At 43.0% G+C, this 18,552-nt stretch overlaps 1 protein-coding gene across 1 annotated transcript in view; it reads right to left on the bottom strand.

Annotated features, from left to right (window-relative positions):
• KCNIP4 (potassium voltage-gated channel interacting protein 4) overlaps window positions 1-5,104 on the bottom strand; it is a 913,124-nt gene extending 908,020 nt beyond the window's left edge. Inside the window, exon 1 of the mRNA XM_073609381.1 lies at window positions 4,845-5,104. Coding sequence (XP_073465482.1) covers window positions 4,845-4,932 — 88 coding nt within the window. The 5' untranslated portion in view covers window positions 4,933-5,104. The remainder of the gene's footprint in view (window positions 1-4,844) is intronic.
• Window positions 5,105-18,552: the final 13,448 nt, after the last annotated feature.

The raw sequence follows: 18,552 nt of genomic DNA, 5'->3' as shown, positions 1-18,552 counted from the left end.
GATGTGCTAAACAAGGGTACTAATAAGCTGGGGCCTGCTGAACAGGGGTGCTATTGAGCTGGGGATCTGCAGAACATGAGTGCTATTGAATTGGGGATCTGCTAAATGGGGGTACTACTGAGCTGGGGTTCTACTGAATGGGGGTACTACTGAGCAGGGGTTCTACCAGGCCCCATTTAAAAAATCAACACACACACAGGGCATTTGCCAAGCTTCAAAAAGCATCACAGAAGCATCAAAAAAGCATGTTGAAGTGGTATGTGTTTTAATGTATATTAAAGTTGAAGCAAGTGTAAATGAGCCCTAAGTTTCACCATATACATTGCAAATTGAACGTACAATCAACTGTAGAGTTACTAAAACTATACAGTATAAGCATCTACTTAAACTAGTTTTCATCACCAGTCCTCAGGAAGGAGATCGATGAATTTGAGTTCAGTGAAGAGCAACAAAATGAATAACGGGGATGGAGGACCTCCTCTATGGGGATTGATTACATAGACTGAGAAAAGACACACAAGGCTGGTTCACACTGTCGGAGCACACGTACGGTTCTGCATGTCTACGCGTTTTGGCACGTAGCATGTAGAGCAACCCATCCATTTCAATGAGCTGCCCTACATGCAAGAAACACTCAAAAGATGCCACTGTCCCTTTTACCGCACCGAAGAGCATGGTGACACAGCCAGTTTGGTGTACACAAAAACGATTGTGTTTGAACATGCATGGGGTACCATTAAGAACCAACTGCACCAATACGTGTCTCCAAATGGGCAGCGCATTTCTGTGCGTTGCAGAAAAGCACTCTATTTTACACACGTTCCCGCAACGCAGAATTGTGAATATAGCCTTAGAGGAGATACTATGATTATGTACAAATACATCAAAGGTGACCCCAGTAACTGTATTGAACTCTAAGGTCCCCGAACAGGACACACGGCCACGATTTCAGGTTAGAAGAAAGGAGGTTCAACCTTAAAGCGCGATTCCGGCCACTATAATTTTATTTTTAAAAGTCAGGAGCTACAAACACTGTAGCTGCTGAATTTAAATAAGTAGACTTACCTGTCGCCTCGGCTCTCGGGTCCCGCCACCGCCATCCTAAGTAAGGGAAACAGGCAGTGGAGCCTTGCGGCTTCACTGCCAGTTTCCTACTGCGCACGCGCAAGCGCCGCAGCGATCTGTGTATGGCCCCGTGGTTTTCTGGGAACACACACAGTTCCCAGAAGGCAACGGGGCCGCTCAGCTAGGAGCAGAACACACCGCAGAATAGGAAGAGGTAGATTAGGAAGATTGCCTAGCAACAAGGGTTCAGGTAAGTTTAGAAAATGTTTTTTTTTTTCAAATGTTTTTTTTTTATTTTTTTAAAGATTTTTCATGCTATTTTCTATTTTAGGGTGGCCCTCCACTTTAAGTTGTAGAAAAGATTCTTTACTGTTAGAGCAGTAAAAATGTGGAACCCCCTCCCCCAGGAAGTGATACTGAGAGTGTCCACAACTTCAAAAAATCTTTAAGATGTCTTCCTCAGGATGCAGAATGTATCTGATTATGGGAATTGTTAGAGAATAAAAATCACACACATTCATACATACTGTATATAGGTAGAGCTGGGTAGACCTGTGTCTTTTTTCAACCTTATAAGCCATCCAATAATACGTTTCCAAGTACTCAGACCCTTACACTATCTGGTAGATCTAACAGGGATTGTACAATCAGATTGTAATGTGTGTGGGGAATTCTTCCCAGTGACTCCAAGTGTAAGGAGTATTCTTCACACCAATGTGCAGTAAGCTACAGATAGAAGAATTATTAGCAGGGGGTTCCCTAAACCAGAAAGTTATTTCAGGGGTTCCTCTGTGTTAAAAAAGTTAAGGAAGATTGCTCTAAGGGCTTGTTTATACATGCTTTGCTCTCTGATGAGTGATCAGCAGTGGATTACATTTCAGAGGGTGTTGATAGGGGGTGAGGAGGCGTCATGTCACCTCCTTACCGCATGTTTTAACCCCTAACAGCCCGCACCACCACACAACAAATATGAATTGCGTGTGATTGTGGCACGGCCCCATTCGGCGAACATGACATGCCGCGCACCAATGCAAACCCTGTATGGTTGCTTTTGCAGCTTATAGTGCCCATACATGCTTTGATAAACGATCAATTTATTTTCCGATCAATTTCCACCTATAGTAATAATCTTTAATCAACAACACATTTGATTGATATGCCGCATAAGTGGATCTTGATCGATAGTTAAGATACAATCGGAACTTACAATCAAAACTTTTTGAAGTATCTCTGTTTCCAGCATGTAATCTCATCATCTGATCAACTAAAACACATTCATGAAAAACGTAAGTCAGCGCTACCAATCCATACAAAACCATCAATGAATTTCCACCCTGACTGATCAACTCAGTTTGATCGAATTTGCTCGAAACCAAGTCAAAGTCGATTAGAAGAGAATGTGGTGGCTTATTGATCGGCTTCTGAATCAGTCATTTTTAATGAATTGCACATTGGTCAGATAATAAACTCAAAGTATGTGTGGCCTTCCTTTAGGGGAAGCAATTGTGGGGGTGGTAAAAATGCAGTTCAACGCGTGTATGCCCTCCCCCCCCCAGCTACAAGAATAAACAAAAGCCTAAGCAGTAACTAACACAAAAATGTAATATATTGCAGCTTACCAATCATTCTTTTTTAGGCTTTTCGCCTCTGTTTTCACCGGGTGATCTCACCAGTAACCACACCTCCTGTATTAAAGTATCCCATCTCTGGATGAAGGAGAACAGGAGGCACAGCAGACTGCAGCATTGTCAGTCTGGAGGGACGGGGAGTGTTAGATATACTAGCAGATTTAGATACACTAACAAATTGAAGCCAAACTCCAGCTCACACTTTTTACCTACAGGTCAGCCTATAATAAGTCTTATTAAGATATTCACCCTGGATGCAGGCAGTGGCGTCACTGGCGCATGCGCTCTGATGGTCGAGCATACTGCGCTTGACCTTTAGGGCACTGTGACGGAAACTGAGGGCTCCTGCCTGCGCAGGAGTGACGTCACTGCAGCTCTGGCCAATCACACAGCCGGAGCCCGTGAACCTGCAAGGAAGACCAGGGAAAGATGGAAGCCCTGTCAGCGGTGACAGCGCACCACTGGAGGGCTTTGTTCTAAGGTAAGTATTTCATAATGTGCTAGTATGAGATGCACACTAGCACATTATGCAATTGTCTTACAGGGGAAAGTTTTCTTTTCTGTTTTTTACTGCAGCGGTTTACAACAGCTTTAGGCAGTTATAGTTTTTTTTTCTTTTGGAAAGAAGGTTTTACACGAATAAATAAAAGCTGACCATTGTGTGCACTTGTTAGTGGTAAACAGCTTGTATCAACCCTTCAACTGCTACATCTGCAGGGCAGCTTGTTCTGTTGCAAAACAACAGACTCACTGGCCAGATCACCAGGTGAAAATAAAAGAAAGAAAGCCTAAAAAAAGAAAACGAATGCAGACATCACATCTATAAATCGGTAAGCTGCAATATAATAAATGCTTGCTCTTGGGGTTAATATGTACAACAGTTTCAGTCATTGCTTTTCCTTCCCTCTTTATTTTTTTGTTTTGTTTTGTTTTTATTTTTTATTTTTATATTTTTGTTTTTTTTATTCTTATTTTCATCTTATTTTATTATACTCTAAATGACTTGGTTAGAATGGGTTTTTGACAAGGAATCTAGAATTGTTAAAACATTAAACTGTAAAATGGTCCAACTCTTCATCCATGCTTCACAATAACTATTCTGGTAAGGCTATTTTCACACTGAAAGCGTTTTTCAGGTGTTTTAGCGCTAAAAATAGCGCCTGTAAAGCGCCTAAAAACTGCCTTACATGCCACCCCAGTGTGAAAGCCTGAGTTCTTTCTTACTGGGGAGGTGCGCTTGTGGGACGTTACAAAAAGTCCTGCAAGCAGCATCTATGGGGCGGTTTTGGTATACACTGCCCCTAAACCTCCCCTGCCCATTGGAATGCACGGGCAATGCTTCTGAAGTGCCTGAAAAGCGATTCGGAAGTGCCGCTACACGGGCGCTATTAACACTTTCTTAGGCAGCTAGTAGGGGTTAGCTAGTGGCCGAAAAGCACAGCTAAAATGATGGTAAATCGCCACTAAAAGGAGCGGCGCTTTACAGCTATCGCGGGGTGGCTCCAGTGTGAAAGTAGCCAAAGAGTACAAATTATTACTAATTATTATTATGAACCGCACATACTGTATTTATCACTCTTCCAATGTATCTGTTGTATTCTGTATAACTTTTTGCTTGTACAAATTATCCAGAAAACAATTAAAATGATGGAAAAATAAAAAATACCACTTTAAACATAAAACCCCAAATTAAGCAGAACACCACCAACAATGCAATCACATAGGCAGAGGCAGGGTGGCCAACTGTCAGTAAATTACAGTTTGTAAAATCTGTCATTTTTGCCTCTGTCCATGAATGTCCATTACCCACATGCAAAAATGACAGTTGTTACAGTCAATTTACTGACAGTTGGCCACCTTGGATAGAAGTGATCTTTGATTTCACAAAACAAAACACAGCTGTATCCAATCAGCATCTAGCTCAACATGTCCAATTAAGCCTAGCAAATGAAAGCTAGAAGCCCATTGGTTGTCACATACAGCTGCTTCAGACTTAGTAAATCTGTGATGTAAATGTCATGTCATCCACACCTTGTGTGCAATTTACACCTTGCCAGGTAGGTAGGTCACCCCCCCCCCCATCATTATAGAGGTGACAGATCTCTGACAGCTGGGTGCTGATTGGCTGCCCCCCCCCCTATTGAAGTTTACCTGCATGTAGGGTTCCTGTAGCCAGCCGGACCAGATACTGCACAAACTTCAGGATCTCCCTCTTACATCTCTTCCTACAGGTACTCATAGCGATGTCCGCACACAGCGCTCTACAGATCGGGGCTTCCCGGGGATGATGAGCCGCAGATGATCGGAGGAGCGGCTGTCCGGGGAGGGAGCGCTCTATGTACTAATATCACCGGAGAGAGAGAGAGAGAGAGACACACCGCTCCGCTCTGCAGACTGGGGGCGGGGCCTGCTCTACTACACTCCACATCATTCATCTCCCCATATACATGGACCAGAGACGTCATCATCCATTATTATATGGGAATCACACAACCTTCACTACATCCACAGGACACCTCCAGCTACACTGTGTCCTAGAACAAGACAAACTCGTACAGTGCCCCAAATTCTGCATTGCAAGGGTTAAAGTACAACTAAAACTTTTTTTTTAGTTTTGAATAAACTGAACAAGGATTAGAACCCCTGTCAGGTTCTAGATATTATTTAACACCCCTTTCACACTGGAGACATTTACAGGCGACAAAGGGCTAAAAATAGCACCTGAAAAATGCCTCCCCTGCAGCCCCAGTGTGAGATCCTGAGTGCTTTCACATTGGGGGGCTGCTCTGGCTGGACGTTAAGGACACTTTCACACTGCCAGCACCCGGGCGTCAGCGGTAAAACGCCGCTATTTTTAGTGGCGCTTTACCGTCGTTTTTGCAACGCTTTTCGGGCTCAAGCGGGGTGCTTTTCGGCCACTTGCGGGGTGCTTTTAACCCCTGCTAGCGGCCAAAAAAGGGTTAAAACCACAGCGCTCTGCCAGTGGTTTGGCCGCACTGGCCATTGATTTCAATGGACAGGGGCGCTTTAGGAGCAGTGTATTCACATCTCCTACAGCGCTGCAAAGAAGCTGCTTGCAGGACTTTTTTTGACATCCTGCCAGCGCAGTGCCCCACACTGGGCTTTCACATGGGATTGCAGCTGAGGGTTTTTACAGGTGCTATATTTAGCTCTAAAGCGCCTGAAAAATGCCTCCAGTGTGAAAGGGATCTAAAAAAAAGTCCTGCAAGCAGCATCCTTGGAGCGGTGGAGAAGCGATATATAGAGCGCTCCTAAACCTCCCCTGCCCATTGAAATTAATGGGCACCGCTGCCAAAGCGCCCAAAAAGCGCTTCGACAGCGGCGCTTTTTTGGGCGCATTTAACTCCTTCGGCCACTAGCGGGGGTTAAAAGCACCCCGCTAGGGGCCGAATGGCACCACTAAAATGACGTTAAAGCGCCGCTAAAATTTTACCGCTAACGCGGCCCACGGCTCAGTGTGAAAGGGCTCTTACTGAAAGGGTAGTTGATGCTCGGAATAAACTACCAGCAGAGGTAGTGGGACAGTCAACAGTAAATGGCTTCAAACATGCTTGGGACAAACATAGATCTATACTCAGACAAAACAGATAACCAAAAGGACTCGATGGACTACTCGGCGGTCCCTATTCTGTTTCTATTCACCCTCTCTGTTTGTCCAGTATTCTATTGATGTTTTTTTTTTTCTCCTACAGGAGTTTAGTAGCAGCAAAAATGCAGTAAAAAGCCACGTTTGTGCATGATGAGCATTTAGGCCTGATTCACACCTATGCAGGTAGCAGTTTGCATATACCAGGTGCATTTTACGTTTTTCAATACACGTTTTTTAAACCATTGAAGTCTATGGAACCAAAAACCAGAAAAAAGTCCCTGACCCTTTCCATAAAATGGATAGGAAAAACTACATCCATAGGAAAAGCTACATCGATAAGAAAAACGACATCCATAGGAAAAGCTACATCCATAGGAAAATCTACATCCATGAGAAAAACGACATCCATAGGAAACCATGTTAAATGGACTGTAATGGACTGAAAACACACTAAAAAATGCATAGGTGTGAACCAGGCCTTATGGTCTCTTTGCGTGTTGCCGCATCTGACATTAATACATTCTATCCGCCAGAATTCTTGCCAATAAAATGCATTAATGCAGGAACACGCCTCTCATTAATGGGCATTTCTGCCTGTTTAGACACTTTCGAGTGTTTTTATTTCTCTTGCTCACAAGCTCCTCTCCTGAATGCACAGTTGATGGTTTTTTATCTTCTGCCTCTAAACTCCTATGTGTGCACGGACACATACACTATATCACCAAAAGTATTGGGACGCCTGCCTTTACACGCACATGATTTTTTAATGGATCCCAGTCTAAAGCCTCGTACACACGGTACAATTGTTGGCAGGGCATTGTCTGTTGACAGACTGTTGTCCTAAAATCTTACCGTTAGTCCTTTTGACAATTGTTGTCCAACTTTCAGGCCAACAAATGTTGGAGGACATGCTAATAAATTTTCGGCGGACAGCGGTTTGACATCAGATTGTCGTATAGTCAGTACACAAATCCGTCACACAAAAGTCCAAAGTACAAACCTGCATGCTCGGAATCAATGCTCACCAAACATGAAATTAGCAGAAGGAGCCCAAAGGGTGGCGCTCAAGAGCTGAAATTCCTCGTAGTACGTCACTACGTTCATGTCGGTGGCACAACAATTGTGTAACGTTAGTATGCAAGACAAGATCCTGGCACATGCCCTTTTGACAAAAATCAGACGCTCGGTTGGCCAACAATCGTATTGTGTGTACGAGGCTTTACTCCGTAGGGTTCAATATTGAGTTGGCTCACCCTTTGCAGCTATAAAAGCTTCAACTCTTCTGGGAAGGCTGTCCACAAGGTTTAGGAGTGTGTCTATGGGAATGTTTGATCAATCTACCAGAAGCACATGTGTGAGGTCAGGTACTGATGTTGGACGAGAAGGCCTGGCTCACAGTCTCCACTCTAATTCACCCCAAAGGTGTTCTATCAGGTTGAGGTCAGAACTCTCTGCCTGCCAGTCAAGTTCCTCCACCCCAAACTCGCTCATTCATGTCTTTATGGACCTTTCTTTGCGCATTAGTCCAAGTCATTTGGTGGAGGGGGGATTATGGTGTGGTGTTGTTTCTCAGGGGTTGGGCTTGGCTCCTTAGTTCCAGTGAAGGGAACTCTTAAGGCATCAGCATACCAAGACATTTTGGACAATTTCATGCTCCCAATTTTGTAGAAACAGTTTGAGGATGGGCCCTTTCTGTACCAACATGACTGTGCACCAGTGCACAAAGCAAGGTCCATAAAGACATGGATGAGCGAGTTTGGGGTGGAGGAACTTGACTGGCCTGCACAGAGTCCTGACCTCAACCTGATAGAACACCTTTGAGATGAATTAGAGTGGAGACTGCGAGCCAGGCCTTCTCATCCAACATCAGTGTATATCCTCATAAATGCGCTTCTGGAAGAATGGTCAAACATTCCCATAGACACACTCCTAAACCTTGTGGACAGTCTTCCCAGAAGAGTTGAAGCTGTTATAGCTGCAAAGGGTGAGCCAACTCAATATTGAACCCTACAGACTGAGACTGGGATGCTATTACAGTTCATGTAAAGGCAGGCGTCACAATACTATTGACAATATAGTGTAGGTTAACATGGAGGGGCATTTGGAGGCAGAAAAAAAGCTCAAATGTCTGTAAATGCAGCGCTTTTAAGCTCAAATGTGTGGAAGTCTTTAAAGGAGAATTCTGAGCTAACGGTATTAAATCCAATTCCAAGAATGTAATATATTGCAGCTTACCTATCCTTAGATGTGGCGGCTGCATTCGTTTTCTTCTTTTAGGCTTTTTTCTCTCTGTTTTCACCTGGTGATCTGGCCAGTAACACACCTCCTGTATTAGAGTTCCTGCACTCTGGATGAAGGAGCACAGGGGGCACATTAGGACAGTGTTATTGTCAGTCTGGGGGAGGAGAGTTTTAGCTGTACTAGTGGATTTACATACACTAACACATTGAAGCCAAATTCCAGCAAAAAAAAAAAAAATTTTTGTAATAAAGGTTTTACATAAATAATTAAAAGCTGATCTTTGTAAGCACCCTTGTCAGTGGTAAATGGTTTTGTCTCAACCACATAACTGCTTCATCTGCAGGACAACTTGTTCTGTTAAAAAAATAACAGACTTACTGGCTGGATCACCAGGTGAAAAAAAAAGGAAAGAAAGTCTAAATAAGAAAACGAATGCAGCCATCACATCTAAGAATTGGTAACTGCAATATAATAGATGTTTGCTTTTGAGTTTAATACTGCTTTAACTAACCTTAAAACGATCCCCTTCTTCCTCCTAACACCTATACTAACTAACCTGTGGAAGAAAGATGCATATACTTACTGGTGCCTGCAGGAGAGAGGAGAGATCTCACAACAGTGGTTGGTAATGCCTGGGCAGTGATGTCACCCATAGGCTTACTATGGTCCTTGTGTTGTCTGCACTCCCTCCTCTTTCATGTAGCCGGCATTGGCTGATACAGGAGAGCCAATCACATGAAAATAGGTAAATATATGCATCTTTCTTACACAGGATAATTAGTATAGGTATTAGGAGAGGGGAGGAAGGGGGCAGTTTTAATATTAGCCCAGACTTCTTTTTTAGCCCCCGTTCACACTGGAGCAATTTGTCATAGAATTTGACAGGTCAAATCCCATGAGAAGTCACAACCCATTCCAGCAATAGGCATGTTCAAACCGATGCAACGCCCACTTTTTGTTTTGAAAAAGTCGTTCCTGCACTACTTTTGGTGATTTCGGGTGCGACTTGAATAGACATCTGTGCATAAAGCCGCATTGATGTCTTTCAAGTCGCACCGGAAGTCGCACTGACATGCGGCTTTGAAATCATGTGATTTCTGATTTCAAAGTCAACCAGGGTTTAACATTATCACCAAGAGTGAAAGAGAATCCCAAATTATGGGTTGTCACAAGAAGAGGAATAGAGAGGAACCTTCCAATAGGAACCAGTCAGTATTTTGCCATCTGTGTTGTCCCATTGGGGAGATTTCTCTTCGCTGATGGCAAACAAACTGAGTGTTATAACCCTCCCTTAGGAGGGAGGTACCATTATGGATAAGATGTAAACTCATGCACAATATGTAAAAGTTATTGTTTTTTCTTAGATGAGTACTGTATAGTTTTCATGAACCCTGATGAAGCAAAAGTTGGTAAAACGCGTCGGTACATGAAAACCCACTGTATCAGCATTCATCCCTGATGCACATCTAACACACAGGCTACAGAATGTTTACAGAGATGAGACCATTGACAACAGCAAAGTTTTGTCGTTGCTAGTCAATTGTGTCATCTTCGTAAACACTCTGTAGCCTTCTGTGGATGTCGGGCAGCCTGCACCCCTCCTTCGTCAAGAACTCAATGATCACACGTTGCTTCTGCTTACAATCCATTATTTACTTGCAATAGAAAAGAAGAAGAGGAGGTACTATAGAGGAAGAGTTACTCTACAAACAAGTGAAATTTCAACCATCTACCATATTTTTTCGCTCCATAAGACGCACTTTTCCCCCCAAAAAAGGAGGGGATATGTCTGTGCGTCTTATGGAGCGAATACTGACGAGCTGTCGCCATGTTACAATGTCAGGCACCTCCCCTCTCCTTTCCCTGCTATGTCTTCTGGGCCATGTAAGCTGGCTAGGGTTCATGTCACTGGCGCATGCGCAGTGAGGATTTTTCATCCCTGCTTGATCGGTGATGCCAGATGCTGATCGAGCGGGGGATACCATAGGCCGGCATCTCCAGCGTGTCATCTGCTGGAGTGACCATGCGATTTGTGTACATAACGACAGGTATCTAGTCGTTCTCAGGTCTTTCTTTATCAGACTGCACCTGTGCTCACAGCCTGCATGGTGAATTTGTTATAAGATGGTGATATTTCCTATTAATTGTATATAGACTGAATTTGGTGACAGGGTGATATTTGTTTGCTGCCTGGAAGCTATCTGGCACACTTAATAGAAGCCTATTTTTAGGCATCAGCTTTGATTGGTTGTGATTGGTTGTGTAAGTTACAAAGTATAGTATATTAATTGGGGATGTGGGCATCTTCCCCTGTGCTCCAAATCAGCAGCGTTTAGTGCAAAATATTTTTTTTTCTTGTTTTCCTCCTCTAAAACCTTGGTGCGTCTTATGGTCAGATGCGTCTTATGGAGCGAAAAATACAGTATGTAAGTTAATAAAAAAATAATATCCACTATTGCATTACTTTCAGTACAGACCATATATATATTTATATATATATATATATATATATATATATATATATATATATATATATATATACAGTGGGGACGGAAAGTATTCAGACCAAAAGGGTGCTTCTACTAAATACTAAGCAAAAGGTCTGAATACTTCGGACCATGTGATATTTCAGTTTTTCTTTTTTAATAAATCTGCAAAAATGTCAACAATTCTGTGTTTTTCTGTCAATATGGGGTGCTGTGTGTACATTAATGAGGAAAAAAAATGAACTTAAATGATTTAAGCAAATGGCTGCAATATAACAAAGAGTGAAAAATTTAAGGGGGTCTGAATACTTTCCGTCCCCACTGTGTATATATATATATATATATATATATATATATATATATATATATATATATATATATGTCTAAAAATTAATGCTTTGGCTAATGGCATCACTTGGTACAAAAAAGACATGGGGCACTCAGTAGAATACCTAGGGCATGTGTCCTGGGTGCCAGGGTCTAGTAGTGCCCTGTTTTCTTGTCACAGCTGGGACTCCCATCTAGAGCTGGAGACTATCAATTCCCCAACTATTGGATCTGGCAGCAGTTATGGAGAAGACATGTCATGTGCCCTAGCCGGCTCTCTCCTGGAGCTATTATTCCTTACGGGAGATAGATGTAGTATTATTCAAATTCTGTGAAGGAGGCTGTTAGGGACCGTTCTTTGTTTTTCCAATACCAAAGGTTTTGGTGCATTTTACAAGGAACACCTTGCAAACCCTGTGTACCTCCTGTTACCATGGCAGTGAAACAAGAAGGTTAACCTCCCTGGCGGTTTTCCCGAGTGTGGCTCGGGGTTAAATTTCAATACCATTAACTGTAACCCCGAGCCACACTCGGGATTGCATTGCAGGATCCTGGTGCAGTGTACTTATCTTGTCCCCAGGATTCTGCGATGTCCCCCGCTGTGTCCATGGGCTCTGTCCTCCGCCTGAAGCCTCTGTGTGCTGGGCTCCGTTCCCTGCGAGCATTGCGACACACGGGGGCGGAGCCCGGCGGCAAATTCAAAAGATTAAAAAATCATAACACATACAGTACACTGTAATCTTACAGATTACATTACTGTATGAAATTATTTCACATCCCTTTTGTCCCTAGTGGTTTGTCCAGTGCCCTGCATGCAGTTTTATATTATAAATACTGTTCTTTCTGCCTGGAAACTGGAGATTGTCCATAGCAACCAAAAAGTGTCCCTTTACGTCAAAAGTGGTTTTAGACCAGCTAGAAAACAGCGATAATAAATTAGAACACTTGCAGAATTGAGCGATAGTGTATTCTGAATTAATTTTATTATTATTATATTATTATTTTTTATAATTATTTATATTTATTTATTATATTATAATTTATGATTTTGTGTTTCAAACTTTATCATATCCGGGATGTCTACAAGACTCTTGTTTGGACAGATTTAAGTGTGTTATTCCTAAGAATTACAGGCCTACAATATAAAACGCCAAATTTCTATGCAAAATAATTGTACCGCTTTGAGATACAAAAATCTGACATAATCATGCCGCCAGGGAGGCTACAAAAAAAGTATAAAAACATGGGCGAAAAAAATTGGGACTTTAAATGAAACGCAAGGGAAGGTTTGCGCCTCCATCCCTATCTGTATGCAGAAAAAAGGGGGGGAGGTTGGGACTTTAAATGAGGTGTGTGCGGTGGAGCCGTACAAATCCACATACGTGTAAGCATCTGTATATTTTTTATTAATAAACCAAATATGACAAAAGTAGAACAATTTAACATGCATAAAAGCAAATAGAGTATCAATATACATAGTATGAATTTATAACCAACATGACACATACAAATTAAAAATTGTATATCAAGATCCCCCAGGGAATAAACATTGTCATTGGATCTTGTATAATAAAATTAATTAAAACCATCTAGAATAGTTGATAAGTAGATGCATCAAAAATGGTCTTGACGCGTTTCGTGGACTCCAATCCACTCATCAAGAGCACGTGCATCAATGTCATAAGACCTGATATTGAGACCATGCGATACCACATGCCGGGGTTGGCCAGAAATATATGTCTGGCACGGGAGCTGAGGAAGGGGCCAAAGCAGAAAGCAGGAACACAGAAGCAATCCCCCATGGGATATATTGTGTGAAAAACTCTTTGTGTGATTATTGATGGGATTTCTTGATGGATCCTGGTGGGACAGGAGTCAATCTAGAATGCAAGAAATGTGCTGCCTAAAAGAATATTGCTGAATGGGGACTGGAAAGTGAACCCAGTGTGGCCATGGTCCCATCTACCGTCACGCTGGCGCCCCACAAACGGAGAGACAGCCCGGCGGTCTCTCCATTTGTGGGACACCAGCATGACGGTGGATGGGACCATGGCCACACTGGGTTCACTTTCCAGTCCTCATTCAGCGACTGGATCTTGTGTCAGTCTTGATGACATCAGGGGCCTCCAACCACCTAATCATAGGGAAAAAAAAGGCTGCAGGGATTGGTCTTGCAGCACAGAGGAGCCTGTGAAAGTGAAGGATCAGGAAAGTAAAACTCATTAACCTAGTCCCCTAGACTCAAGTGAACAATAAACCCTTGCAGTGCAGGGCAGCCCTATTGCAAGGCAGGATTTTTACTTTCCCCAAAGTTTAAGTGCTGGCACTTAGCTCGTAGTAGAATAAAGCAACCCATATGCCCCCCAAAATGTCATCTTTTCAAATAAAGTGATTTTCCAACTTCCCTCTCATTTCCTTTTGCAGCATATTTTCTGAAGCACTGCAGGTGCTCTTTAAAGAGTCCAAGTCAGGTCAGGCAAATAGAAATAAATAGAGAAATCAGGAGCCTATTTTTTTCGCCAAGAAGCTGAGCAAGCTAGCATAGGGAGATGTTTCTGCTGCAGATGCAGGTTTCTTGTACTACGATACACTAATATCCAATCCATCTAATGCTGAAACATCAGCTTGGATTTAAAGGGGAATATCATTCCATACCATGTTACTTCTAAAGAATGATAGAACGTGAACACTGAAAAGAACAGTCCCAGAACTTTTATATTGCTACATACTGTATGTGTTATGTACTAAATGATGCTATAATTTAAAATACAAGGCTGGGGTTCAGTTGCTTCATTGCTCTCTGCAGCTTTGGGACCTCTGGGTCTATACCTTCTTGCACATGAATACAGTATGTGCTTCACATCACATCTTTTTGGCTAAAACAGATATCCTAAAGCCATAAAAATCACTACCGTTAACTAATTACTGGTGTGTGAGCAGTTACAGACAAATAACTTGCTGCTTTATGCATGGGCGTCCGCAGAACTGTTTTCGGGGGGGGGGGGCATCATTTTAGGGTCACCCATGCGCTGCCCCTTTTCGACAATGTCATTATCACATTATTATGGTCAGAAACTGCAGACGTAGTACAATTCCCTAGGATAAGTAATGGATAATGGCCGATAAGCCCTCTTACCAGACCCAGCAAACTGCAGCAGTAATCCCTCTCTGGGTTTCCTGAGGGCAACTCTGGTCAGTAGTGTGGCATGTCTGCACCCTGGCAGTGGCTCAGTCTTCCTCTCTCTGGTGGTGCTGGGCAGCTTGGCTCTCTCTCTCTCTCTGGTGGTGCTGGGCAGCGTGGCTCTCTCTCTGGCTTCTGCCCAGCACACTCCTCTTTCTTTGTCCTGTAGCACTCACTTCCTCAGCTTTTTTCCAGGCTGCAGTCTCTCAATCTCTCTCTTGATCAAGCTGTAGCCTCCTCCCTGTGGAAAATGGAGCCGCCAATCTTCAGGACTACATGTCCCATGATGCTCTCCTCTCCTAGTCTCCTTTGATTGGCTCTCAGTTGGCCCTCAGTTGTGGCCAATGGGGAAGGAAAGGAGTGGGCAGGAAGCTGGGAGGCGAAACTTAGTGAGAGCCCCTGCCTCTTCTCCCTAACAGGAGAAAGGGGGGGGGGGGGGGCGCGAGCGGGGGGAACCTCTGACAGCCTGCAGCTTGCCTTTCTCCTGTCACAGTGCCACCAAGTTCTCTGTTGGACTGAGCAGGGAAAAGAGCCTGCAGTCACACTACACTGATAGGGGGCTTGACAACACCTTGATGGTGTCACCTGACTGGTGGATGGCACCAGGGTGTGGGCTTCCCGTACCCCCATAGCGACGCCACTGTGCTGAATTTAACAGTGCCAATCCAATCCCTGATTCCAGGGGGGGGGGCAATTGACCCCCCTTGCCCCTACCTGCGGACACCCATGGCTTTATGTTTTCATTTAGGTCTCTGTGGGGCTCAAGCCTCTCATCTCATTGCTATAGGAACACAAAGGAAAAGAGGGGGCTCAATAAAGATGAGAGTATTCGCCCCTTTTAAACAAATGAAATCACCAAGCTCCTCATTCACTCCCTTGTTATCTCTCGTCTTGGCTATTGCAACTCCCTTCTCATTGGCCTGACTCTCCATAGGCTATCCCCTTTTCAGTCTATCATGAATGCTGCTGCCAGACTTATCCACCTTACCAACCGCTCAGTGTCTGCCAACCCTCTCCTCCAATCCCTACACTGGCTCCCAATCACCCAGCGAATTAAATTCAAAATACTAACCACAACATACAAAGCCATTCACAACTCTGCTCTGAGCTACATCACCAATCTTGTCTCCAAATATCACCCAAATCGACCTCTCCGCTCTTCTCAAGACCTCCTACTCTCAAGCTCCCTTGTCTCCTCCTCTCATGCACGTCTCCGAGATTTCTCCAGAGCGTCTCCCATCCTCTGGAACTCACTACCTCCACCTGTCCGGCTATCCCCTACTCTTGCTACCTTAAGGCGATCCCTGAAAACTCATCTCTTCATGAAAAGCCTATCACGTCTCCAACTAATCTTCTTCCACTTCCATCAGCTCATTCCCCACAGTTACAACCTTTTGTACCACCTGCCCCATCCTATTAGATTGTAAGCTCTTCTGAGCACGGCCCCTTTAACCCTCTTGTATTTTATTGCATTATAACTGTATTGTCTCCTTTTATATTGTAAAGCGCTGCGTAAACTGTTGGCGCTATATAAATCCTGTATAATAATAATAATGAGAGATAATGTAAACTCCTGCTGAATACAATAATCATTTTTAGGGATACTTGATAAATGTATACGTAAGTAATAAATGTCAGTAAGCAAGTTACACGTGATCATTTTTACTGATTGGTGTACAGCTTAAAGTAACACTGAGCTCTGGTTTTAAAAAAATAATCTAGTTAAGTATGTATTCTTAACACAGAACAGTTCCTTCTATTGCTCTCAGCCTCCTCCAAATCTCCAAATTCCTTTTTTTTTTCTTTTTAGCTGCTATGATCCATCTTCCTGTTAGAGGGTGGCTACATTGCAGAACGCACACGGCTTCCGGCATTGAAGAAACAGCAGCTGTTTTCCTTTCCCATACAAGACAAATACATCCAGTGCCAGGTTTAGTAGGCACCTGTTAATGTGAGTTTTTTTAAATAAATATCTTTGTGTTTTAATAAAAGAAGATGGTTTTACGCTATGATACCTCTCCCTGGCATCTTATTGCATGCATGACCATACATCACAATGAAAAGAACCACAGAGGCAAATCACTGAAGATCAGAGAGCACAGGGGGAACATCCCCAAATACAAGCACTATTGACCTGTCTAGCAATAGAGAGTCAATACTTTATGGTGAGTGTATATGTAGAGACACTGGAAGTAAATGAAAGTGAAGCAAATGGAAATGAAGCACCTGTTTTGTCCTTCTTACTGCAGGAGCACTTTGCACTTTTTACACTATATTGTCAAAAGTATTGTGACACCTGCCTTTACACGCACGTGAACTTTAATGGCATCCCAGTCTTATGCCTCGTACACACGATCGGATTGTTGGCCAACTAAACCGTGGACTTTTGTCCGAAGGGCGTTGGCTCAAACTTGTCTTGCATACACACGGTCACACAAATGTTGGCCAACAATTACAAACGTAGTGACGTACTACATGGTTTTTCAGCCCTTTAGCACCACCCTTTGGGCTTCTTCTGCTAATTTCGTGTTAGTAGAAGTTTGGTGAGTGTTGATTCGCGCTTTTCTTTTCGCGTTTATCATTTAGCGCTTTACAGTTCACGCTTTTCAGTTCGTCAACCAGACATGTTGCCGAATCAGAGGAGATAACGTGTTATTTATTACTGGCCTTGGAGTTATTGCTTTGACATTTTTTGGTTGAATAATGATTTGATTTGGTATATTTTCTCTATTTTTGGATGCATAGAATGCACTTTTTTGGTTAAGTTCTGTTGGCAGATAGCATGTCTAATTTTATTTGTTTTCTTTTTTTAATGCACAATAAAAAAAATTGTGGAGAATAATACTTGGCTATGTGTTTTACTTCAAATGACATCTTGGGAATAGGCAGTTACATTTAAAAAAATACAATGTAAAATTGACAAGGGACATCAACATAGTTGTATCTTGGATCTTAAAAACTACAGGATAATGGTGCTGTGGTAACTTGTCCAAATAAAAAAAGAAAAACAAAAAAAACATAATAATATTATTCTTGATATCACTAGAAAAAAAAAGCCTTTGAAACTTCGTTTGCAATAACTCCATCAGTATCACCAGCAAAGCAGCTTCATTATTATCCCAATAAAGAAGAAGAGAATGTGCGCTGCATTTAGAGATTTCATAATTTGCCACGTCACGAATGTTAATTCTCCATTACAAACGCTAGTTTACAAGACCGACCGCTTCTGCTTCCGAACATTCGTGTTTGTACTTTGGACTTTTGTCCGACAGACTTGTGTACACATGATCGGAAAGTCCTACAACACACATTTGTTGGCGGAAAATTTGAAAACATGCTAGCCAACATTTGTTGGCGGAAAGTCCAACAACAATTGTCCGATGGAGCATACACATGGTCGAATTGTACGCCAACAGCCTGACATCCAACATTTCCAGTCGGAAAGTGCAATCGTGTGTACGGGGCTTAAGTCTGTAGGGTTCAATATTGAGTTGCCCCACCCTTTGCAGCTATAACAGTTTCAACTCTTCTGGGAAGGCTGTCCACAAGGTTTATTTGTGTGTCTATGGGAATGTTTGACCATTCTTCCAAAAGCGCATTTGTGAGGTCAGGCACTGATGTTGGACGAGAAGGCCTGGCTCGCAGTCTCCACTCAAATTCATGCCAAAGGTGTTCTATCGGGTTCAGATCAGGACTTTGTGCAGGCCAGGCACATTCCTCCACCCCAAACTCGCTAATCCATGTCTTTATGGACCTTTTTTGTGCACTGGTCCTAATCATTTGGTAGAGGGGGGATTATGGTGCGGGGTTGTTTTTCAGGGGTTGGGCTTGGGCCCTTAGTTCCAGTGAAGGGAACTCTTGAGGCGTCAGCATACCAAGACATTTTGGACAATATCATGCTTCCAACTTTGTGGGAGCAGTTTGTGGATGAGTCCTTTCTGTTCCAACATGACTGCGCACCAGTACACAAAACAAGGTCCATAAAGACATGGATGAGCGAGTTTGGGGTGGAGG

This window comes from Aquarana catesbeiana, linkage group LG01 (genome assembly GCF_042186555.1).
Source record: "Aquarana catesbeiana isolate 2022-GZ linkage group LG01, ASM4218655v1, whole genome shotgun sequence".
In the NCBI taxonomy this organism is placed as follows: Eukaryota; Metazoa; Chordata; class Amphibia; order Anura; family Ranidae; genus Aquarana; species Aquarana catesbeiana.
The sequence above is the reverse complement of the archived record's forward strand: the minus strand, read 5'-3'. Positions and strand labels throughout refer to the sequence as shown.